Source organism: Neomonachus schauinslandi, chromosome 15 (genome assembly GCF_002201575.2).
Source record: "Neomonachus schauinslandi chromosome 15, ASM220157v2, whole genome shotgun sequence".
NCBI classification, from domain to species: Eukaryota; Metazoa; Chordata; class Mammalia; order Carnivora; family Phocidae; genus Neomonachus; species Neomonachus schauinslandi.
The window spans coordinates 30,622,890-30,649,222 of NC_058417.1; the positions used below are offsets into that span (position 1 = coordinate 30,622,890).

At 39.4% G+C, this 26,333-nt stretch overlaps 1 protein-coding gene across 2 annotated transcripts in view; it reads right to left on the minus strand.

Annotated features, from left to right (window-relative positions):
* The window catches only part of TOM1L1 (target of myb1 like 1 membrane trafficking protein), an 82,689-nt gene that overhangs the window by 16,513 nt on the left and 39,843 nt on the right, over positions 1–26,333 (minus strand). For both annotated transcript variants that reach the window (XM_021703962.1, XM_021703963.1), the window contains exons 9-11: positions 25,071–25,131; positions 24,550–24,667; positions 23,511–23,607 (exon numbers count right to left, since the gene is read on the minus strand). In XM_021703962.1, the coding sequence (XP_021559637.1) occupies positions 23,511–23,607; positions 24,550–24,667; positions 25,071–25,131 (276 nt within the window). The remainder of the gene's footprint in view (positions 1–23,510; positions 23,608–24,549; positions 24,668–25,070; positions 25,132–26,333) is intronic.

A 26,333-nucleotide genomic window follows, 5' to 3' on the forward strand; every position in this document is an offset into this window, starting at 1 on the left:
AGACTGAAATTATTCCCTGCAAATTCTCAGACCATAATGCTTTAAAACTGGAACTCAATCACAAGAAAAAATTTGGAAGAAATAAAAACACTTGGAAGCTAAAGACCATGCTGCTCAAGAACGTTTGGGTTGGGGCAGAGCAAGATGGCGGAGGAGTAGGAGACCTGGATTTCGTCTCCTCTCAGGAATTCAGCTGGATAGGGATCAAACCATTCTGAACACCTACAAACTCAACAGGAGATAGAAGAAAAGAATAGCAACAACTCTCTGAACAGAAAAGCGACCACTTTCTGGAAGGTAGGATGTGCGGAGAAGTGAAACCGAGGAGATATTCGGGAGGATAGACAGTGGGGGAGGGGCCTCCGTCGGCCGCTTCTGGCAAGTGATAGAGCCACGGAGCACAAAATCTGAACTTTTAGAAGTCTGCTCCGCTGAGAGACATCGCTCTGTTGGCTAAGCAGGGGGTGGAACCCTCGTGGGACAGTGTGGTCTCAGGACTCTCAGGGTCACAGAAAGCCCGGGGGTGCCTGAGTGCAGCAGAGCTCCTAGGGATCGGAGTGGGGAAGCCGGTGACAGAGACGGAGCCGAGGAGCAGGCTCTCAGCTTGGGGTTGCCATAAACCGTGATCCGCGGCACAGTCGGGCCACTGCTCATCCAGCAGGGACCCAACAAGCGGCAGAGCCAGAGAGACTCCCCTTCCTGCCCCAGGAGGAGCGGCATGGGAGCGCACTGCAGGGATCTGCTGGGTTTGGAGACTCCACACCGAGGCAGGTGCCAGTGACAGAAATGCTCGGTCACAGGCTGGGTGAGCATGGAGTACAGCGGGAGACCAGGGAGACGGGAGTGATTGACTGCTTTTCTCTGGGGGCTCACTGAGGAGCGGGGCCCTGAGTTCTCGGCTCCTCCGGGGCAGAGATTGGGAGGTCGCTATTTTCACTCTCGTCCTACAAAGCTGTACGGAAGGCTTGCAGGGAACAAAAGCTCCCGAGAGCAAACCCCAGCAGATTACTTAGCCCAGACCAGGCAAGGGCGGGGCAATTCCGCCTCCGGCAAAGACATTTGGGAACCACGGCAACAGGCCCTCCCCCAGAAGATCAGCAAGATCAGCCAGCCAAGACCAAGTTTACCGACCAATGAGAACGGCAGACCTCCAGTGCTAGGGGAATAATGCACATAGAATCCATGGCTTTTTTACCATGATTCTTTAGTGTTTCAAAGTTAATTTTATTTTTTTAACTTTTTTTTTTTTTGAATTTTTCTTTTTCCCTTTTCAACCAACATCTTATCAATCCCTTTTTAAAAAAATTTTTTTTTATTTTTCATTTTTAGAGTCATATTCTAACCCTTCATAGTAGTTACCCTTATTTTTGGCATATATATATATATATATATATATATATATATATATATATATATATAAGTTGTTCTCTCTTTAAAATTTTGAGATACAGTTTCTTCTAACAGATCAAACTATACCCTAAATTTCTAGTGTATGGCTCTGTTCTAGTCTCCTGCCTGATCACATTGTCTCCCCCCCCCTTTTTTTAATCCTTTCTTTTTTCAAACAACTTATCAATTCCTTTTATAAAATTTTTTATAATTTCCATCTTTACAGTCAAATTCCAACCCTTCATCATATCAACCCTTATTTTTGTACATATATGTTTTTCTTTCTTTAAAATTTTAGGAGGCACTTTCTTATAACAGTCCAAAATACACCCAAAATCTAGTGTGTGGCACTGATCTATGCACCAGCGTGATCTTATTTGATCATATTCTGTTTTTCTTTGTTTTGTTTGCTTTTATCTTTTTCTTTTTTCTTTCTTTCCCTTTCTTTTCCCTGGCTTCAGGTCTTTTCTGATTTGCTTAGAGTACATTTTCTGGGGACGTTGTTACTCTGCTAGCATTTTGTTCTCTCATTAATCTATTCTCCTCTGGACAAAATGACAAGATGGAAAAAATCACCTCTACAAAAAGAACAAGAGGTAGTATGGACATTAGTACAATGTCAGATCTAGAGGGCAGAATCAAGACTTTAAAGATACTAGCTGGGCTTGAGAAAAGCATGGAAGTTATTGGAGAAACCCTTTCTGGAGAAATAAAAGAACTAAAATCTAACCAAGTCGAAATCAAAAAGGCTATTAATGAGGTGCAATCAAATATGGGGGCACTAACTGCTAGGATAAATGAGGCAGAAGAGGGAATCAGTGATATAGAAGACCAAATGATGGAAAATAGAGAAGCTGAGAAAAAGAGATAAACAACTACTGGATCACAAGGGCAGAATTCAAGAGATAAGCAACAGCATAAGACAAAACATTAGAATAATTGGGATCCCAGAAGAAGAAAGAGAGAGAGGGACAGAGGTATACTGGAGCAAATTATAGCGGAGAACTTCCCTAATTTGGGGAAGGAAACAGGAATCAAAATCCAGGAGGCATAGAGAACCCCTCTCAAAATCAATAAAAATAGATCAATAAGCTCACATTTAATAGTAAAACTTCCGAGTCTCAGAGACAAAGAGAAAATCCTGAAAGCAGCTTGGGAGAAGAGATATGTAACTTACAATGGTAGAAACATTAGATTGGCAACAGACCTATCCACAGAGAACTGGCAGGCCAGAAAGGACTGGCAAGATATATTCAGAGCACTAAAGGAGAAAAATATGTAACCAAGAATACTATATCCAGCTAGGCTGTCATTGAAAATAGAAGGAGAGGGCGCCTGGGTGGCTCAGATGGTTAAGCGTTTGCCTTCGGCTCAGGTCATGATCCCAGGGTCCTGGGTTCGAGTCCCGCATCGGGCTGCCTGCTCCTTGGGAGCCTGCTTCTCCCTCTGCCTCTCTCTCTCTCTCTCTCATGAATAAATAAATAAAATCTTAAAAAAAAAAAAAAAAGAAAGAAAACAGAAGAGAGATAAAAGGCTTCCAGGACAAACAAAAACTAAAGGAATTTGCAAACACAAAACCAGCCCTACAAGAAATATTGAAAGGGATCCTCTAAGGAAAGGGAGAGTCTAAAAGCAACAGAGACCAGAAAGGAACACAGACAATATACAGTAACAGTCACCTTAAAGGCAATACAATGGCACTAAATTCCTATCTTTCAATAGTTACCCTGAATGGAAATGGGCTCAATGCCCCAATCAAAAGACACAGGCTATCAGACTGGATTAAAAAACAAGACCCATCGATATGCTGTCTGCAAGAGACTCATTTTAGACCCAAAGACAGCCCCAGATTGAAAGTGAGGGGGTGGAAAACCATTTACCATGCTAATGGACACCAAAAGAAAGCTGGGGTGGCAATCCTTATAGCAGACACATTAGATTTTAAACCAAAGACTGTAATAAGAGATGATGAAGGACACTATATCCTACTTAAAGGGTTTATCCAACAATATTTAACAACTGTAAATATCTATGCCTCTAACATGGGAGCAGCCAATTATATAAGGCAATTAATAACAAAAGCAAAGAGGGCGCCTGGGTGGCTCAGTTGGTTAAGCCACTGCCTTCGGCTCAGGTCATGATCCTGGAGTCCCTGGATCGAGTCCCGCATCGGGCTCCCTGCTCAGCGGGGAGCCTGCTTCTCCCTCTGACCCTCCCCCCTCTCATGCTCTCTCTATCTCATTCTCTCTCTCAAATAAATAAATAAATAAATAAATCTTTAAAAAAAAATAACAAAAGCAAAGAAACACATCGACAACAATACAATAATAGTGGGGACTTGAACACCCCCCTCAATGAAATGGACAGATCATCTAAGCAAAAGATCAACAACGAAATAAAGACTTTAAATGACACACTGGACCAAACGGACTTCACAGACATATTCAGAACATTCCATCCCAAAGCAATGGAATACACATTCTTCTCTAGTGCCCATGGAACAGTCTCCAGAAGCAATCACATCCTAGGTCACAAATCAGGTCTCGAGAGGTACCAAAAGATTGGGATCATTCCCTATTTTCAGACCACAATGCTTTGAAACTAGAACTCAATCAGAAGAGGAAAGTCGGAAAGAACTCAAAAACATGGAGGCTAAAGAGCATCCTACTCAAGAATGAATGCGTCAAAAAAAAAAAAAAAAAAAAAGAATGAATGGGTCAACCAGGAAGTTAAAGAAGAATTTAAAAAATTCATGGAAACGAATGAGAATGAAAACACAACTGTTCAAAAGATTTGGGATGCAGCAAAGGCAGTCCTAAGAGGAAAGTATATAGCAATACAAGCCTTTCTCAAGAAACAAGAAAAATCTCAAGTACACAACCTAACCCTACACCTAAAGGAGCTGGAGAAAGAACAGCAAATAAAGCCTACACCCAGCAGGAGAAGAGAAATCATAAAGATCAGAGCAGAAATCCATGAAATAGAAACCAAAAGAACACCAAATAGATCAAAAAAACTAGGACATGGTTTTTTGAAAGAATCAACAAGATTGATAAACCCCAGACTTATCAAAAAGAGAAGAGAAAAGACCCAAATCAACAAAATCATGAATGAAAGAGGAGAGATCACAACCAACACCAAAGAAATACAATTATAAGAAAATATTATGAGCAACTCTATGCCAGCAACTTAGATAACCTGGAAGAAATGAATGCATTCCTAGAGATGTATCAACTACCAAAACTGAACCAGGAAGAAATAGAAAACATGAACAGACCTATCACCACTAACGAAATTGAAGCAGTCATCAAAAATCTCCCCCAAAACAAAAGCCCAGGGCCAGATGGCTTCCCAGGGGAAGTCTACCAAACATTTCAAGAAGAATTAATATCTATTCTTCTGAAACTGTTCCAAAAAATAGAAATGGAAGGAAAACTTCCAAACTCGTTTTATGTGGCCACCATTACCTTGATCCCCAAAAGAGACAAAGACCCCATCCAAAAGGAGAATTACAGACCAATATCCCTGATGAACATGGATGCAAAAATTCTCACCAAAATACTAGCCAATAGGATCCAACAGTACATTCAAAGGATTATTAAACACGACCAAGTGGGGTTTATCCCTGGGCTGCAAGGTTGGTTCAACATCCGCAAATCAACCAACGTGATACAATACATTAACAAAAGAAAGAACAAGAATCATATGATCCTCTCAATAGATGTAGAAAAAGCCTCTGACAAAGTACAACATCCTTTCCTGATCAAAACTCTTCAGAGTATAGGGATAGAGGGTACATATGTCAATATCATAAAAGCCATCTATGAAAAACCCAGAGCGAATATCATTCTCAATGGGGAAAAACTGAGAGCTTTCCCCCTAAGGTCAGGAACGTGACAGGGATGTCCACTATCACCACTGCTATTCAACATAGTATTGGAAGTCCTAGCCACAGCAATCAGACAACAGAAAGAAATCAAAGGCATCCAAATTGGCAAAGAAGAAGTCAAACTCTCACTCTTTGCAGATGATATGATACTTTATGTGGAAAACCCAAAAGACTCCACCCCAAAACTGCTAGAACTCATACAGGAATTCAGTAAAGTGGCAGGATATAAAATCAATGCACAGAGATCAGTGGCATTCCTATACACCCACAAGAAGACAGAAGAAAGACAAATTAAAGAGTTGATCCCATTTACAATTGCACCCAAAACCATAAGATACGTAGGAATAAATCTAACCAAAGATGCAAAGGATCTGTACTCAGAAAACTATAAAATGCTCATGAAGGAAATTGAGGAAGACACAAAGAAATGGAAAAACGTTCCATGCTCATGGATTGGAAGAACAAATATTGTGAAGATGTCAATGCTACCCAGAGCAATCTACACATTCAGTGCAATCCCCATCAAAATACCATCCACTGTTTTCAAAGAAATGGAGCAAATAATCATAAAATTTGTATGGAACCAGAAAAGACCCCACATAGCCAGAGGAATGTTGACAAAGAAAAGCAAAGCGGGGCACATCACAATTCCGGACTTCCAGCTCTATTATAAAGCTGTCATCATCAAGACAGTATGGTACTGGCACAAAAACAGACACATAAATCAACGGAATAGAATAGAGAGCCCAGAAATGGACCCTCAATTCTATGGCCAACTAATCTTTGACAAAGCAGGAAAGAATGTCCAATGGAAAAACGACAGTCTCTTCAACAAATGGTGTTGGGAAAATTGGACAGCCACGTTCAGAAGCATGAAACTGGACCATTTCCTTACATCACACACAAAAATAGACTTAAAATGGTTGAAAGACCTCATTGTGAGACAGGAGTCCATCCAAATCGTAAAGGAGAACAGAGGCAGCAACCTCTTCGACCTCAGCCTCAGCAACTTCTTCCCAGAAACATCGCCAAAGGCAAGGGAAGCAAGGGCAAAAATGAACTATTGGGACTCCATCAAGATAAAAAGCTTTTGCACAGCAAAAAAAATAGTCAACAAAACCAAAAGACAACGGACAGAATGGGAGAAGATATTTGCAAATGACATATCAGATAAAGGGCTAGTATCCAAATATATAAAGAACTTATCAAACTCAACACCCAAAGAACTAAGAATCCAATCAAGAAATGGGCAGAAGACATGAACGGACATTTTTCCAAAGAAGACATCCAAATGGCCAACAGACACATGAAAAAGTGCTCAACATCGCTCGGCATCAGGGAAATGCAAATCAAAACCTCAATGAGATACCACCTCACACCAGTCAGAATGGCTAAAATTAACAAGTCAATCAATGACAGATGCTGCGGGGATGCGGAGAAAGGGGAGCCCTCCTACACTGTTGGTGGGAATGCAAGCTGGTGCAACCACTTTGGAAAACAGTATGGAGGTCCCTCAAAGAGTTGAAAATAGAGCTACCATATGATCCAGCAATTTCACTACTGGGTATTTACCCCAAAGATACAAATGTAGGGATCCGAAGGGGTACGTGCACCCTGATGTTTATAGCAGCAATGTCCACAATGGCCAAACTGTGGAAAGAGCCAAGATGTCCATCGACAAATGAATGGATAAAGAAGAGGTGGTATATATATACAATGGAATATTATGCAGCCATCAAAAGGAATGAGATCTAGTCATTTGCCACGACGTCGATGGAACTGGAGGGTGTTATGCTGAGCGAAATCAGTCAATCAGAGAAAGACATGTATCATATGACCTCACTGATATGAGGAATTCTTTATTTTTATTGTTATGTTAATCACCACAGATTACATCATTAGTTTTTGATGTAGTGTTCCAAGATTGTTTGTTTGTGCACAACACCCAGTGCTCCATGCAGAACGTGCCCTCTGTTATACCCATCACCAGGCTAACCCATCCTCCCACCCCCCTCCCCTCTAGAACCCTCAGTTTGTTTTTCAGAGTCCATAGTTTCCCATGGTTTTTCTCCCCCTCCGATTTCTCCCCCTTCATTCTTCCCCTGATATGAGGAATTCTTAATCTCAGGAAACAAACTGAGGGTTCCTGGAGTGTGGGGTGGGGTGGGAGTGACAGGGTGGCTGGGTGACAGACATTGGAGAGGGTATGTGCTATGGTGAGCGCTGTGAATTGTGCAAGACTGTTGAATCTCAGATTTGTACCTCTGAAACAAATAATGCAATATATGTTAAGAAAAAAAAAAAGAAGATAGCAGGAGGGTAAGAATGAAGGGGGGAAATCGGAGGGGGAGACGAACGATGAGTGACGATGGTGATTAACATAACAATAAAAAATTAAAAAAAAAAAAGAATGTTTGGATGAACCAGGAAATCGAAGAAGAACTTAAACAATTCATTAGTCCAAAACCTATGGGATACTGCAAAGGTGGTCCTAAGGGGGAAATACATAGCCATCCAAGCCTCACTAAAAAAAATAGAAAAATCCCGAATTCACCAACTAACTCTACACCTTAAAGAACTAGAGAAAAAGCAACAAACGATGCTTAAGGCACGTATTAGAGGAGAAATAATTAAGATTAGAGCAGAGATCAATGAATTAGAAACGAGAAACACAGTAGATCGGATCAACGAAACTAGAAGTTTGGTTCTTTGAAAGAATTAATAAGATCGATAAACCACTGGCCATATTCATCCAAAAGAAAAGAGAAAGAACCTAAATTAATAAAATTATGAATGAAAGGGGAGAGATCACAACAAACACCAAGGAAATAGAAACAATTATTAGAAATTGTTATCAACAAGTATATGCCAATAAATTGAGCAATGTGCATGAAATGGATGCCTTTCTGGAATCCTATAAAATCCCAAGACTGAAACAGGAAGAAACTGACAACCTTAATAGGCCAATAACCAGTAACAAAATTGAAGCAGTGATCAAAACCTTCCACAAAGCAAGAGCCCAGGGCCTGATGATTTCCTGGGGAATTCTACCAAACATTCAAAGAGGAAATAATACCTTATCTCCTGAAGCTGTTTCAAAAAAAGGAAACAGAAGGAAAGCTTTCAGACTCATTCTATGAGGCCAGCATTACCTTAATCCCTAAACCAGGCAAAACCCCATCAAAAAGGAGAATTTCAGACCGATATCCCTGATGAATATGAATTCCAATATCCTTAACAAAATCCTAGCTAACAGGATCCAACAATACATTAAAAGGATCATCCACCACAACCAGGTGGGATTTATCCCCGGGCTACAAGGATGGGTTCAACATTCGCAAATCAATCAATGTGATAGAACACATTAATAAGAGGAGAGAGAAGAACCATATGATCCTCTCAACTGATGCAGAAAAAGCATTTGACAAAATACAGCATCCTTTCCTGATCAGGGTATAGGGATAGAGGGAACATTCCTCAAGTTCATAAAATCTGTCTATGAAAAACCCACAGCAAATATTATCCTCAAAGGGGAAAAGCTGAGAGCCTTTCCCTTAAGATCAGGAACACATCAAGGATGCCCACTCTTGCCACTATTGTTCAACACAGTACTAGAAGTCCTACCAACAGCAATCAGACAACAAAAAGAAATAAAAGTTATTCAAATTGGTAAAAAAATGTCAAACTCTTTTCGCAGATGACATGATACTTTATGTGGAAAACCCAAGAGACTCTACCCCCAAATTACTAGAACTCATACAGCAATTCAGTAATATGTCAGGATACAAAACCAATGCACAGAAATCAATTGCTTTCTTATACACTAACAATGCAACTGTAGAAAAATAAATTAGAGAAACAATTCCATTTACAATAGCACCAAAAACCATAAGATACCTCAGAATAAAACTAACCAAAGAGGTAAAGGATCTATACGCTAGGAACTACAGAACACTCATGAAAGAAATTGAAGAAGACATAAAAAGATGGAAAAACATCCCATGCTCATGGATCAGAAGAACAAACACTGTTAAAATGTCTATGCTACCCAGAGCAATCTATACCTTCAATGCCATCCCAATCAAAATTCCAATGACATTTTTCAAAGTCCTGGAACAAACAATCCTAAAATTTGTATGGAATCAGGAAAGACCCCGAATCGCCAAGGAAATGTTGAAAAAGAAAAACAAAGCTGGGGGCATCACGTTGCCCGATTTCAAGCTATATTACAAAGCAGTGATCACCAAGACAGCATGGTACTGGCACAAAAATAGACATATAGACCAATGTAACAGAATAGAGAGCCCAGATATGGACCCTCCACTCTATGGTCAAATAATCTTCGAGAAAGCAGGAAAAAATATGCAATGGAAGAAACGCAGTCCCTTCAATAAATGGTGCTGGGGAAATTAGACAGCCACATGCAGAAGAATGAAACTCGACCATTCTCTAACACCATACACAATGATAAACTCAAAATGGATGAAAGACCTCAATGTGAGACAGGAATCCATCAAAATCCTAGAGGAGAACATAGGCAATAATCTCTTTGACATCAGCCACAGCAACTTCTTTCAAGACATGTCTCCAAAGGCAAGGGAAATGAAAGTGAAAATGAACTTTTGGGACTTCAACAAGATAAAAAGCTTCTGCACAGCAAAGGAAACAGTCAACAAAACAAAGAGGCAACCCACGGAATGGGAGAAGATATTTGCAAATGACACTACAGATAAAGGGCTGGTATCCAAGATCTATAAAGAACTTCTCAAACTCAACACCCAAAAAACAAGTAAGTCAAAAAATGGGCAGAAGACATGACAGACACTTCTCTGAAGAAGACATACAAATGGCTAACAGACATATGAAAAAATGTTCGTCATCATTAGACATTAGGGAAATTCAAATCAAAATCACACTGAGATATCAGCCTACACCAGTTAGAACGGCAAAAATTGAGAAGGCAAGAAACAACAAATATTGGAGAGGTTGTGGAGAAAGGGGAACCCTCTTACACTGTTGGTGGGAATGTAAGTTGGTACAGCCACTTTGGAAAACAGTGTGGAGGTGCCTCAAAAAATTAAAAATAGAGCTACCCTATGACCCAGCAATTGCACTCCTGGGTATTTACCCCAAAGACACAGATGTAATGAAAAGAAGGGCCATATGCACCCCAATGTTCATAGCAGCAATGTCCACAGTAGCCAAACTGTGGAAAGAGGTGAGATGCCCTTCAACAGATGAATGGATAAAGAAGACGTGGTCCATATATACAATGGAATATTACTCAGCCATCAGAAAGGATGAATACCCAACTTTTACATCAACATGGATGGGACTGGAGGAGATTATGCTAAGTGAAATAAGTCAATCAGAGAAAATCAATTATCATATGGTTTCACTTATTTGTGGAACATAAGGAATAGCATGGAGGACATTAGGAGAAGGAAGGGAAAAATGAAGGGGGGGAATCGGAGGGGGAGACGAACCATGAGAGACTATGGATTCTGAGAAACAAACAGGGTTTTAGAGGGGAGGGGGTGGGGGGATGGGTTAGCCCAGTGATGGGTATTAAGGAGGGCACGTAGTGCATGGAGCACTGGGTGTTATATGAAAACAATGAATCATGGATCACTACATCAAAAACTAATGATGTATTGTATGGTGACTAACATAACACAGTAAAATTAAAAAAAAAAAAAGGAAACAAACAGGATCATAGGGGAAGGGAGGGAAAAATAAAACAAGATGTAATCAGAGAGGGAGACAAACCACAAGAGACTGTTAAACATAGAAAATAAACTGAGGGTTGCTCGAGGAGAAGGGGCTGCAGCATGAGGTAACTGAACGATGGACATTAAGGAGGGCATGTGATGTAATGAGCACTAGGTATTATAAAAGACTGATGAATCACTGAACTCTACCTCTGATACTAATAATACATGTTAATTGAATTTAAATAAAAGATTTATCTAAAAAAAATAGGCAGCAAACTTGAACTTAAATCAGTAGAAATTATCCCATCTTAAGGGAAAAATAAAAACAAAAAGAGAAAAAGAATGAAAAAAGTAATGAACAGAACTCTAGGGATTTATCAATGATACCAAATCTAACATCTGTGTCATCAAGAGTCCCAGAGGGAAAGTAGAACGTGTAGTGTTGAAGAAGTATTTGAACTATAAGGCTGAAAAGTTCACAAATTTGGTTAAAAACATAAACCCACAGATTCAAGAAATGCAGTGTAGTATGTTGAATGGTGCCCCCATCTGCAAAAGGTATGTCCTTGTCCTAATTCCTGGAACCTGTGAATATGACTTTATTTGGAAATGTGTCTTTTCAGATATAATTAAGTTAAGGATCTTGAGATGATGATATCATCGTATATTACTTGAATTAAGCCTTAAATCCAATGACAAGTGATCTTAAAGAGAAAAGCAGAGGGAGATTTGAAACATACAGAGAAGGCAACATAAAGGTGGAGGCAGGAAGTGGAGTGATGTGGGCCAAGACAAGGAAGCCAAAAAAATAAAAAATAAAAAAATTGCTAACAGTCACCAGAAGCTGGAAGAGGTGAAGAATGTCTTGTCACTAAGAGTCCTGCAGGGAGTGTGGCCCTGCTGATTTCAGGTTTCTAGCCTACAGAACTATGAGAAAATTAATTCCTGTGGTTTTCAACCACCTAGTTTGTGGTGGGTTTTTTTTATGGCAGCCATAGGAAACAAATACACTCAGCAAACTGCGAACAGAATAAACCAAAAGAAATCCATGTCCAGACATATCATAATCAAGTTGTTCAAAATCAGGAAAAAAATTTCTTAAAGCGTAACATAGAGAAAACAACACATTATCTATAGGAGAACAATGATGTAAATGCATACAGACTTCTCATTAGAAACCATGTAGGCCAGAAGAGGGTGGAGGAATGTTTAAAAACTGAAAGAAAAAACCCCATCAATCCAGAATTATATATCCACTGCAAACATCACTCAGGAACAAGATGAAATAAAGACATTCTCACATGAAATAAAAGATTTTTCACATTCTTCAGAGAGAAGGGAAATCATACAAGAAAATAAAAGATCAACAGAAATGGCATATATTGTGTAGACTCCTCTTCTTGAGTTCTTTAAAGTATACTTGAGGGCTGCACGCAAAGATTATAACATTGTCTTGGTGTTTTTTTCAATGTAGAATATACAGTAACTACAATATAAATGGAGGATCTCCAAATTTTCAACATTTTACTTTATGTGGTAAAATATTCGCTGTACGTAGACTAAAATATTATGTACACTGCAATCCTTAGAGCAACCAGTCCCCTCCCTCCTCATAATATAAACTACACAACGTTACGGTCAAATTCGTGGTAGATAAGATGGAATACTGAAGGGTCAGAAGATGGCGGAGGAGTAGGACACCTGGATTTCGTCTCCTGTCAGGAATTCAGCTGGAGAGGGATCAAACCATTCTGAACACCTACAAACTCAACAGGAGATCGAAGAAAAGAATAGCAACAACTCTCTCATCAGAAAAGCGACCACTTTCTAGAAGGTAGGACGTGCGGAGAAGTGAATCCGAGGCGATATTCAGGAGGATAGACGGCAGGGAAGGGGCCTCCGTTGGCCGCTTCTGGCAAGTGATAGAGCCGCGGAGCACAAAGTCGGAACTTTTAGAAGTCGGCTCCGCTGAGGGACGTCACTCCGGTGGCTAAGCGGGAGGTGGAACCCTCGTGGGACAGTGTGGTCTCAGGACCCTCAGGATCACAGAAAGACCGGGGGTGCCTGAGTGTGGCAGAGCTCCCAGGTATCGGAGCGGGGAAGCCGGCTGCAGCGACGGAGCCAAAGCGCGGACTCTCAGCTCGGGGTTGCCATAAATTGATTTCCGCGGCACAGTCGGGCCACTGCTCCTCCAGCAGGGACCCAAAAAGCAGCAGATCCGGGGAGACTCACGTTCTTTCCCAGGAGGAGCGGCACGGGGGCGCACCGCAGGGATCTGCTGGGTTTGGAGACTCTACACCGAGTTGGGTGCCAGAGATAGAAACACGCGGTCACAGTCCGGGTGAGCACGGAGTGTGGCCGGAGACCGGGGAGACGGGAGTGACTGACTGCTTTTCTCTGGGGGTGCAGTGAGGAGTGGGGCCCCGAGTTCTCGGCTCCTCCGGGGCGGAGAGTGGGAGGCCGCCATTTTCACTCTCCATCTCCAAAGCTGTACGGAAAGCTCAGAGGGAACAAAAGCTCTGGAGAGCAACCCAAGCAGATTACGTAGCCCGGACTGGGCAAGGGCGGTGGAATTCCGCCTCCGGCAAAGACATTTGGAAACCACGGCAACAGGCCCCTCCCCCAGAAGATCAGCCAGAACAGCCAGCCAAGACCAAGTTTACCGATCAATGAGAACGGCAGAACTCGAGCGCTAGGGGAATACTACACATAGAATGCATGGCTTTTTTTACCATGATTCTTTAGTCTTTCAAAGTTAATCTTTTTTTTTTAAATGTCTTTTTTTTTTTAATTTTTCTTTTTCCTTTTTTCAACAAACATCTTATCAATCCTATTTTAAAAAAACATTTTTATTTTTCATTTTTAGAGTCATATTCTATCCCTTCATAGTAGTTACCCATATTTTTGGCATATACATATAAGTTGTTCTCTCCTTAAAATTTTGAGATAGTTTCTTCTAACAGATCAAAATATACCCTAAATCTCTGGTTTGTGGTTTTTTTCTACTCCCCTGCCTGATCACATTCTCTTTTTTTTTTCTTTTTTTAAATCTTTCTTTTTTCAAACAACTTCTTATCAATTCCTTTTATAAAATTTTTTATAATTTCCATCTTTACAGTCATATTCCATCCCTTCATCATATCAACCCTTATTTTTGTACATATAGAAGTTTTTCTTTCTTTAAAATTTTGGGAGGCACTTTCTTCTAAAAGACCAAAATACACCCAAAATCTAGTGTGTGGCACTGATCTATATACCAGCCTGATCATATTTGATCACATTCTGGTTTTTTTTGTAGTTGTTGTTTTGTTTTGTTCTGTTTTTGTTTGTTTTTATCTATATGTTTTTCTTTTTCTTTTTTTTCTTTTTCTTTTTTCTCTCTTTCCCTTTCTTTTCCCACTGTTTCAGGTCTTTTCTGATTTGTTTAGAGTATATTTTCTGGGGACGTTGTTACTCTGCTAGCATTTTGTTCTCTCATTAATCTATTCTCCTCTGCACAAAATGACAAGACGGAAAAAATCACCTCAACAAAAAGAACAAGAGGTAGTACTGACTGCCAGGGACCTACTCAATACGGATATTAGTACGATGTAAGATCTAGAGGGCAGAATCATCACTTTAAAGATACTAGCTGGGCTTCAGAAAAGCATGGGAGTTATTAGAGAAACCCTTTCTGGAGAAGTAAAAGAACTAAAATCTAACTAAATTGAAATCAAAAAGGCTATTAATGAGGTGCAATCAAATATGGGGGCACTAACTGCGAGGATAAATGAGGCAGAAGAGAGAATCAGTGATATAGAAGACCAAATGATGGAAAATGAAGAAGCTGAGAAAAACAGAGATAAACAACTACTGGATCACGAGGCCAGAATTCGAGAGATAAGCGATACCATAAGACGAAACAACATTAGAATAATTGGGATCCCAGAAGAAGAAGAAAGAGAGAGAGGGGCAGAAGGTATAATGGAGCAAATTATAGCAGAGAACTTCCCTAATTTGGGGAAGGAAACAGGCATCAAAATCCAGGAAGGACAGAGAACCCCTCTCAAAATCAATAAAAATAGGTCAACACCCTGACATCTAATAGTAAAACTTACGAGTCTCAGAGACAAAGAGAAAGTCCTGAATGCAGCTCGGGAGAAGAGATATGTAACCTACAATGGTAGAAACATTAGATTGGCAACAGACCTATCCACAGAGACCTGGCAGGCCAGAAAGGACTGGTAGGATATATTCAGAGCACTAAAGGAGAAAAATATGCAGCCAAGAATACTATATCCAGCTAGGCTGTCATTGAAAATAGAAGGAGAGATAAAAAGCTTCCAGGACAAACAAAAACTAAAGGAATTTGCAAACACAAAACCAGCCCTACAGGAAATCTTGAAAGGGGTCCTCTAAGCAAAGAGAGAGCCTAAAAGCAACATAGACCAGAAAGGAACACAGACAATATATGGTAACAGTCACCTTACAGGCAATACAATGGCACTAAATTCCTATCTTTCAATAGTTACCCTGAATGTAAATGGGCTCAATGCCCCAATCAAAAGACACAGGCTATCAGACTGGATTAAAAAACAAGACCCATTGATATGCTGTCTGCAAGAGACTCATTTTCGACCCAAAGACACCCCCAGATTGAAAGTGAGGGGGTGGAAAACCATTCACCATGCTAATGGACACCAAAAGAAAGCTGGGGTGGCAATCCTTATAGCAGACAAATTAGATTTTAAACCAAAGACTGTAATAAGAGATGAGGACGGACACTATATCCTACTTAAAGGGTCTATCCAACAAGAAGATCTAACAATTATAAATATCTATGCTCCTAACATGGGAGCAGCCAATTATATAAGGCAATTAATAACAAAAACAAAGAAATACATCGACAACAATACAATAATAGTGGGGGACTTTAACACCTCCCTTACTAAAATGGACAGATCATCTAAGCAAAAGATCAACAAGAAAATAAAGACTTTAAATGACACACTGGACCAAACGGACTTCACAGACATATTCAGAACATTCCATCCCAAAGCAACAGAATACATATTCTTCTCTAGTGCCCATGGAACATTCTACAGAATAGATCACATCCTAGGTCATAAATCAGGTCACAAGCGGTACCAAAAGACTGGGATCATTCCCTGCCTATTTTCAGACCACAATGCTTTGAAACTAGAACTCAATCACAAGAGGAAAGTCGGAAGGAACTCAAATACATGGAGGCTAAAGAGCATCCTACTGAAGAATGAATGGGTCAACCAGGAAATTAAAGAAGAATTTAAAAAATTCATGGAAATCAATGAAAATGAAAACACAACTATTCAAAATCTTTGGGATGCAGGAAAGGCAGTCCTAAGAGGAAAGTATATAGTAATACAAGCCTTTCTCAAGAAACAAGAAAAATCTCAAGTACACAACCTAACCCTACACCTAAAGGAGCTGGAGAAAGAACAGCAAATAAAGCCTAAACCCAGCAGGAGAAGAGAAATAATAAGGATCAGAGCAGAAATCAATGAAATAGAAACTAAAAGAACAGTAGAATAGATCAATGAAACTAGCAGCTGGTTCTTTGAAAGAATTAAAAAGATTGATAAACCCCTGGCCAGACTTATCAAAAACAAAAGAGAAAGAACCCAAATCAACAAAATCATGAATGAAATAGGAGAGATCACAACCAACACCAAAGAAATACAAACAATTACAAGAACATATTATGAGCAACACTATGCCAGCAAATTAGATAACCTGGAAGAAATGGATGCATTCCTAGAGATGTATCAACTACCAAAACGGAACCAGGAAGAAATAGAAAACCTGAACAGACCTATAACCACTAAGGAAATTGAAGCAGTCATCAAAAATCTCCCCAAAAACAAAAGCCCAGGGCCAGATGGCTTCCCAGGGGAATTCTACCAAACATTTAAAGAAGAATTAATACCCATTCTTCTGAAACTGTTCCAAAAAATAGAAATGGAAGGAAAACTTCCAAACTCATTTTATGAGGCCAGCATTACCTTGATCCGAAACCCAGACAAAGACCCCATCAAAAAGGAGAATTACAGACCAATATCCCTGATGAACATGGATGCAAAAATTCTCACCAAAATACTAGCCAATAGGATCCAACAGTACATTAAAAGGATTATTCATCATGACCAAGTGGGATTTATCCCTGGGCTGCAAGGTTGGTTCAACATCCGCAAATCAACCAACGTGATACAATACATTAACAAAAGAAAGAACAAGAATCATATGATCCTCTCAATAGATGTAGAAAAAGCCTTTGACAAAGTACAACATCCTTTCTTGATCAAAACTCTTCAGAGTATAGGGATAGAGGGTACATATGTCAGTATCATAAAAGCCATCTATGAAAAACCCAGAGCGAATATCATTCTCAATGGGGAAAAACTGAGAGCTTTCCCCCTAAGGTCAGGAATGCAGCAGGGATGTCCACTATCACCACTGCTATTCAACATAGTATTAGAAGTCCTAGCCACAGGAATCAGACAACAAGAAGAAATCAAAGGCATCCAAATTGGCAAAGAAGAAGTCAAACTCTCACTCTTTGCAGATGATATGATACTTTATGTGGAAAACCCAAAAGACTCCACCCCAAAACTGCTAGAACTCATACAGGAATTCAGTCAAGTGGCAGGATATAAAATCAATGCACAGAAGTCAGTGGCATTCCTATACACCAACAAGACAGAAGAAAGAGAAATTAAGGAGTCAATCCCATTTACAATCGCACCCAAAACCTTAAGATACCTAGGAATAAATCTAACCAAAGATGCAAAGGATCTGTACTCAGAAAACTATAAAATACTCATGAAAGAAATGGAGGAAGACACAAAGAAATGGAAAAACGTTCCATGCTCATGGATTGGAAGAACAAATATTGTGAAGATGTCAATGCTACCTAGAGCAATCTACACATTCAATGCAATCCCCATCAAAATACCATCCACTTTTTTCAAAGAAATGGAACAAAATTCGTATGGAACCAGAAAAGACCCCGCATAGCCAGAGGAATGTTGACAAAGAAAAGCAAAGCTCGCGGCATCACAATTCCGGACTTCCAGCTCTATTACAAAGCTGTCATCATCAAGACAGTATGGTACTGGCACAAAAACAGGCACATAGATCAACGGAACAGAATAGAGAGCCCAGAAATGGACCCTCAACTCTATGGTCAACTCATCTTTGACAAAGCAGGAAAGAATGTCCAATGGAAAAAAGACAGTCTCTTCAACAAATGGTGTTGGGAAAATTGGATAGCCACATGCAGAAGAATGAAATTGGACCATTTCCTTATACCACACACAAAAATAGACTCCAAATGGTTGAAAGACCTAAATTCTGAGACAGGAGTCCATCCAAATCCTAAAGGAGAACACAGGCAGCAACCTCTTCGACGTCAGCCGAAGCAACTTCTTCCTAGAAACATCGCCAAAGGCAAGGGAAGCAAGGGCAAAAATGAACTATTGGGACTTCATCAAGATAAAAAGCTTTTGCAAAGCAAAGGAAACAGTCATCAAAACCAAAAGACAACGGACAGAATGGGAGAAGATATTTGCAAATGACATATCAGATAAAGGGCTAGTATCCAAATATATAAAGAACTCATCAAACTCAACACCCAAAGAACAAAGAATCTAATCAAGAAATGGGCAGAAGACACAAACAGACATTTCTGCAAAGAAGACATCCAAATGGCCAACAGACACATGAAAAAGTGCTCAACATCGCTCGGTATCAGGGAAATCCAAATCAAAAGCTCAATGAGATACCACCTCACATCAGTCAGAATGGCTGAAATTAACAAGTCAGGAAACAACAGATGTTGGCAGGGATGCAGAGAAATGGGAGCCCTCCTAGACTGTTGGTGGGAATGAAAGCTGGTGCAGCCACTCTGGAAAATATGGAGGTTCCTCAAAAAGTTGAAAATACAGCTACCATACGATCCAGCAATTGCACTACTGGGTATTTACCCCAAAGATACAAAAGTAGGGATCCGAGAGGGTACGTGCACCCCGATGTTTATAGCAGTAATGTCCACAATAGCCAAACTGTGGAAAGAGCCAAGATGTCCATCGACAGATGAATGGATAAAGAAGAGGTGATATAATATATATACAATGGAATATTATGCAGCCATCAAAAGGAATGAGATCTTGCCATTTGCAACGACATGGATGGAATTGGAGGGTATTATGTTGAGCAAAATAAGTAAAACAGAGAAAGACATGTATCATATGACCTCACGGATATGAGGAATTCTTAATCTCAGGAAACAAACTGAGGGTTGCTGGACTGGGGGGTGGGGTGGGAGGGAGGGTGTGACTGGGTAATAGACACTGGGGAGGGTATGTGTTCTGGTAAGCGCTGTGAATTGTGCAAGACTGTTGAATCTCAGATCTGTACCTCTGAAACAAATAATGCAATATATGTTAAGAAAAAAAAAAAGAAGAAGAAGGTAGCAGGAGGGGAAGAATGAAGGGGGGGAAATCGGAGGGGTAGACGAACCATGAGAGACGATGGACTCTGAAAAACAAACTGAGGGTTCTAGAGGGGAGTGGGGTGGGGGGATGGGTTAGCCTGGTGATGGGTATTGAGGAGGGCACACTCTGCATGGAGCACTGGGTGTTATGCACAAACAATGAATCATGGAACCCTACATCTAAAACTAATGATGTAATGTATGGGGATTAACATAAGAATAAAAAAATTAAAAAAAATAAAAATAAAAAAATAAAACCAAGGGTCAGATGTTCAACTGACTGAGCCCCTTAGGTGCCCCTTAGTTTTAATTTCTAGTATAGAAAATATTGATAGATTATGTCCTATATAAGCAAATGCTCTATAAGGTCTTCAATAATTTTTGAGAGTATAAAGGATCTTGATATAAAAATGTGAACTGAAAAAAAAAAAAGGATGGAATACTGAAAACATTCAAACAATCCAAAAGACTGCAGGAAGGAGGAAACAGAAAAAAAACATAAACAAAGAGAATAAGTAAGTTATATGTTAAACCTAAATCCAAACATAATGACATTAAATGTAAATGGTCTAAACATACCAATTAAAGACAGAAATTCTGAGAACACATAAAAATGCATCACCCAAGTATATGCTATCTACAAAAAATGCACTTCAAATATTTTTATATAGTTAAAAGTAAAAACATGAAAAACAACATACCATGCAAACACTAATCAAAAGAAAGCTAGAGTGGCTATATTAATATCAAAGTAGACATCAGGGCAAAGAAAATCACAAGGGATGAAAAGTGAAAAGGGACTATACATAATGCTTTAAGGGTCAATTCACCAAGAAACACAACAATACTGAATGCACATGCACTTACTAGCAGAGTTTCAGAATACATGAAGCAAACACCACTTTTACACAACCTTTTCTAGAAATAGGACACACTGTATGATTCTATTTAGATGTCATTCTTGAAAAGACAAACTATAGTGACAGAATAGACTGGTGGTTGCTAGGGACTGAGTGAGGGAGAGTAGGACTATAAAGAAATACCACTAGGGAATTTGGGGGGTGATAAACTCCTGTACCCTGTGTTGGTGGTTACATGATTCTACAAATATGTTAAAACTCATAGGACTGCACACCAAATAAAAACAATTTTGAGTAGATGAAATTTCACCTTATGGACATTTTTACAATAAAATTAATTAAAGCACAGGAAGAAAAAAAAAGAGAAAGCAGGCACTGAAATCAGACCCACTTGAATTTGAAACCTGTTCTGCAGTAGTTGGGCAACACCTTTGGGCAGGTTAATCTTCTGCCTTGGTTTCTTCACTTGTGAAGAAATGAGAATGACGGTATATCTACTTCCCAGTCCTACTGGGAGCACTACTAAGAAATTAGTAAACCTTTCTTATTTTCGTTAGCCTGTTGCCTGATAGTAAGTGGACTATAAATATGACCTATTACACTTTATCCCATAATCATTGTTTTTCAAGATTCCTTTCTGTTAGAGTAATTCCATCACTCATTTGTTCTATGATGGTGAACAAACACAGAGGGGTGGAAAATTTTCAAGACTCTAAGATACTTTTGATGGCTGATTTTGCCTTTCATACGTGATCTCTGGCACAGTATTTAACCCACAGTACATGTCTTAGGTAACTAGTGCTTCAATTCCTGACACTAAAAAACTGGTCTAATTATAGTTTCACTCAGGTATAAGCTCTTTCGAAAATTAGAAAACAGATACAAAAGTCTTAGTCTAGAAAACAAAATACTGATATTACATATTATCTTTTATTCCAGTGAATTCTAAGAACTGTAATTATTTTGATATCTGATGTTGGATGGACAACCATTAGAGGGTTTCTAATGTATGATCAGCAAAGTAGTGCTTTATGATTCTCCTGGGATGCTTTTTAAAACTGAGGAGGCCTACTACTGAGTCAGAATTTCTGGGGGTCAGCAATTTTACTTTTTAATAATCCCCCCAAGTGACTTTTATGCACACCAAAGTATGAGATCCCTGACATTACAGATTAAAATAAGCAGCTATTAGCTAGGATTTGATTTTTTTATAAGCTTTATAGAGACATTTTTGTAATGTATTTCATCTATATAATCACTCCTTCTCATTACACAACACGATTTGCAGGATAAAGGAAAACAGAATCAGTTACTTTAGATCACATTATTTACTAAGCAACTTCCTGGAAATCTGCCTACAGCATTGCAACATTACTTGTATCACAGTTAGTCAAGACCAGAGGTACTGACCCAACTAGTTGTTCATGACCCAGCCACTGACACTGTTCTTTCCCAACACATGAAGCTTTCCTCAGTTTTCTCTTTCTTCCCAGTTTGATTCTCCTTTCTCATTTCCCTCCCTCTGCCCCCAACTCCTTTTTTAACGTAGAAAAGTAATTCAGTGATTGGGTACATTAGGTAAAAACACTGGACAACTCTAAAAATATGTCTAAATCCACTGATGTAAAAACGTATGTATTTTTATCAAGCTATGTTAAGTGAAAAACAGAAGCAAGGTTCAAAATAGTATGTACAGTCTGCTGTATTTAATAAAGGAGAAAAAAGTCATATTCAATATTTACCTAAAGACACTTTGGAAGGACAAATAAAGTGGCTACCAGGGAAGGAGCAGGATGTGACCTAAGGAGAGGGGGAACTGGAAGCATGGGGGTGGGGTGAGATCAAGCACTGTCCTTATAGATCTTTTATATCATTTTGATACCTGAATCATGGAAATACACTATTACCTAAAATATTTCCATTTAAAAGGAAAAAAAAAAACAGCCTTTGATGTACAGAAAATCCAACTTCCGTGTATTTTTTGCTGTATCTACTCTATCCTGCTTCTCCTTGACCTTAAGGGAATTGTGCCTTTTTCAGTTTCTTCAGCATCTTTCTTGTGTTTGTTTACGCAAAGAGGCAAATGTTTATATTATTTCCTACTTTCTTATGCAAATTTAAGATAGTATACACACATTACTTTGCACACTTTTTCACTTCATAATATATTGGTGATTTGTCCCCTAGCTGTATAGTAATACATTATGTAGATATTTAGGCCACAGCTGATGCATACTTGAGTCATTTCCAATTACTAGCTGTGCCCAAATGTCAAGAATAATCTTGTGAACACCTCATTTTGCATGAGTATGAATTCCTAGAAATGAGATGGTGGGTTCAAAGGTAAATGCATTTTAATTGTAACAGATATTGCCACTTGCCCCTCACAAGGATTGCATAATTTTGTGACCGTATCGGTCTTTCCATAGCCAATAAAGTACATTAACAAACATTTAGACTCTTACCAATCTGCGAAGTTAAAAATAAAAAGTCATCGTAGTTTATATTTCTGTAACTTTAAGTAAGGTTGAGCATCACTGCATCTGTTTATAGGCCATTTGCATCTCTTTTTTGGTGAACTATCAGTTCGTCTGACCTGCTTCTTCATAGCTATATGAACTTGGGCCATTTCTATTCCCTAAATCTCAGCCTTTTCTCCTGTAAAATGGGCATAATGACAACAGCACAGGTCCGAGAGTTTTTGCAAAGATTAAATGGAATAAACAAACACAGCTTAGTAAAGTGCCTGGCACATGGCAAATGCTCCGTAAACTGGTGTGGCCATTATTTGTTCTAACTCCCTTGTCATTCAATTCCCTTTGTTCTTCCCCCATCTCCTGTTACCACTGAAAAATAACAAATAATTTTTGGAAGGCTTACCACCTAGAGCACGGTATTAGGAGGTACATATAGCATCTCACAGAATCTTTACAAGAATCCTAGGAAGTATTCTCAGAAGAAAAATGAAGGTTCACACTGGTGAAGTTTCTCATCCAAGATCATGCAGCTGGTAGAAAGCAGAGCTGAGATTCTAACTCAGGACTGTCTGATTCCTAAGTCTCTACTTTTTCTCTTATGTCATGCTTTCTTAAGTATGAGGAATCAGAAGGAAATGATACTACCTCTGGAGTATCACTGGACATACTTACAGGGGTGTTTCTGTATTTTCCAAGGCTAGTAAATCCACCTGTGGATGAAGACTGGGGTTCAAGTTGTTTGTTACAACAGGACTTGGAGAGCTGAAACCTAGAACACAAAATGGACTTGTTTGGTTTTAAAACATTTTGTCATTCAGTTGTTCTGTTTGATTCTCCACAATAAAAACAAAAAAAACAAAACAGGTATTTCTGCCACCATAAAATGATTTCCTCAAACAGAAATTATGAGACTGACGTGCTACCTACTGCGCTAACGAGGCACCTCCTCAAACAGAAATTAAAGGACATTATTAATGGTAACTGGAAAGAGAAATGCTGCCACAAAAAGAGGATGTTGCGAAGGTAACAAATGTTAATTATATCCAGTTTTCTGAAATCCCAAATTTATCTAGAATGGAAGGGATTCTGTGTGTCTTGTTCTCTCAAGCACAAAAGTAAAAAGCTAGAGCATATATGGAGCTCTACTCTCTCCTGCCCAAGCTCTCAACTTCCTATAATCCTAAGTGATACACCCCAAAGTAGGAAAGTCTCAAAGGTTGGGTGGCTAAAATGTGGCAGACAGGGGATTTCAACTTGGACTTCTACCTCAAAAACCTTGTTTTTTTCTCCACATTTCACCACCATGTAGATCAGTCCTCCTAATTCCTGACTTTCTCTATCTGCATCAAATATTCCCTTACCTAATGCTGTAGCATAGCAGAGAAACCCAAAGGTCATGTGTGGTTCAGAGTGGTTTTAAGTTTGGCCATGATGTTGAACCACCTCTATTAAAGCAGGCCAGGTGAATTCGATGAGATTCTAAGACAGGGGGATGAGTTTCAGGGATCCAACCCCCCTCCCCCCCCCAGACATATCCCATTGCTGGGTTTGACCCAACCATTTGCCAAGGAATAATTACATCTCCTGATACAGTTCTCTGATATTCAAACGGACTTCAGTCCTTCCCAGGTTGCATTTAATCATGAAACCAAGCAGAACTGTTTCACATCAAGCTCTTCTGCTGGTCTGAAAGGCCCATGTGCTTATTTACTTAAGTCTGAAAGCTGAGCATTCGTGGTGTTGAGTTCTCCCAGAGAGGCCCTAGGCATTGGAGGACTGAGCCTAAGGCCCAAGAGATCACAGGATGGGGCAGAAGGTTCACTGGCAGTCTGAAAACAAAGCAAACAAAAATACAATTCAGAAAAAATGTGTCAGGTAATTCATCATGGCTTTCTCCCCAGGGACTTTTTTTTTTTTTTTTTTTTGAGAAAGGAAAATCCTATTTGGATGCATCTCAAAGGAGAACATTCTGTTCAACAGGCAACACTCGTACTAATCACATCTCACCACCTACATGAGTTTCTACATAATCAGACAATATTCTTGTGACCTCTTATTAGTAACTTAATAACATCGAATTGTTAAGGCAAACACTCTACACCACCAAAACCACTCCACAAATTTTTAATGGATGTCTCCTCTGTTTTAAGACTTGTTTTAGGTAAGCCTTATTCCCTACTGTACAATTTGTAAAATGTTCAATTGTTTTTTATAACATTTTTGTTCACTTACATTGGCATCTTCCCTCTGGTTCCTATTTTGCTCCAAAATCCTTTGTTGGTTCCGAGTGAATCTGTTTGAGAGCAAAACTTAAGTATTTAAAAGAAAACAGATATGAAAATGCTATAATCCTTAAAAATTATTAACATGCGAATATTCTGGAAACAAAGACAATCAGCCTCATCCCCACTGACTCCCAAAAAAGTACTTTAATAAATTTTTCTTCCAAAAGAAAAATCTTTTTTTCCAGTTTATAGGGGTTGTAATGCCTTTAGGGAAAACTGTGAGAAAATACATATTAAAAACTAGTAATAGGGGTGCCTGGGTGGCTCATGTGGTCGAGCATCTGACTCTTGCTTTCAGCTTGGGTCGTGATCTCAGGGTCATGAGAGCAAGCCCCACATCAGGCTCTGCATTGGGCATGGAGTCTACTTGAGGTTCTCTCTCTCTCCTCTGCCCTTCCCCCTACTCATGCACTCGTGCTCTCTCTCAAATAAATAAAATAAATTAAAAAAAAAGAGTAGTAGTTCCATCACCTAGAAATGGTCCCTATTAACATCATGATGTATTTCCTTTTGGTATCTTTTTCTGTAAATTAATCTATTTTAAAGCTTATTTTGCAATTATATTTCACATAGTTCTTTATCCTAATTCAATTATGTTGCGAGCATTTTTCCAGTTATTCAGAAATGCAATTTTTAGTGGCTGCATATTTTACCTTCTATGAATGTAGCATACATTTAACTTTTTTTTTTTTTAACACATTTTACCTATCCGTTTGAGAGACAGAGCACGAGTGGGGGAAGAGGCAGAGGGAGAGGGAGAAACAGACCGCCCCCCACCCCAAGCTGAGCATGGAGCTGGACATGGGGGCTTGATCTCAAGACCCCGAGATCATGACCTGAGCCGAAGTCAGACGCTTAACCGACTGAGCCACCCAGGCGCCCCCACGTTTAACTATTCTTAATCTCAGATATTTGTTTCCAATCCTGCCATTATAAATAATGTTCCATAACAATTCCAATACATTTAACATATTTTCAGCTTATCTTCATTTTTATGACACCCTTACAACTTAAATTTTACATTGCTCGTACACTGGGAATACAAGAGGAACAGATGAGTAAATAAACAATAGGTTTGACCTCAATGAGATACCTCACACCAGTCAGAATGGCTAAAATTAACAAGTCAGGAAACGACAGATGTTGGCAAGGATGTGGAGAATGGGGAACCGTCCTACACTGTTGGTGGGAATGCAAGCTGGTGCAACCA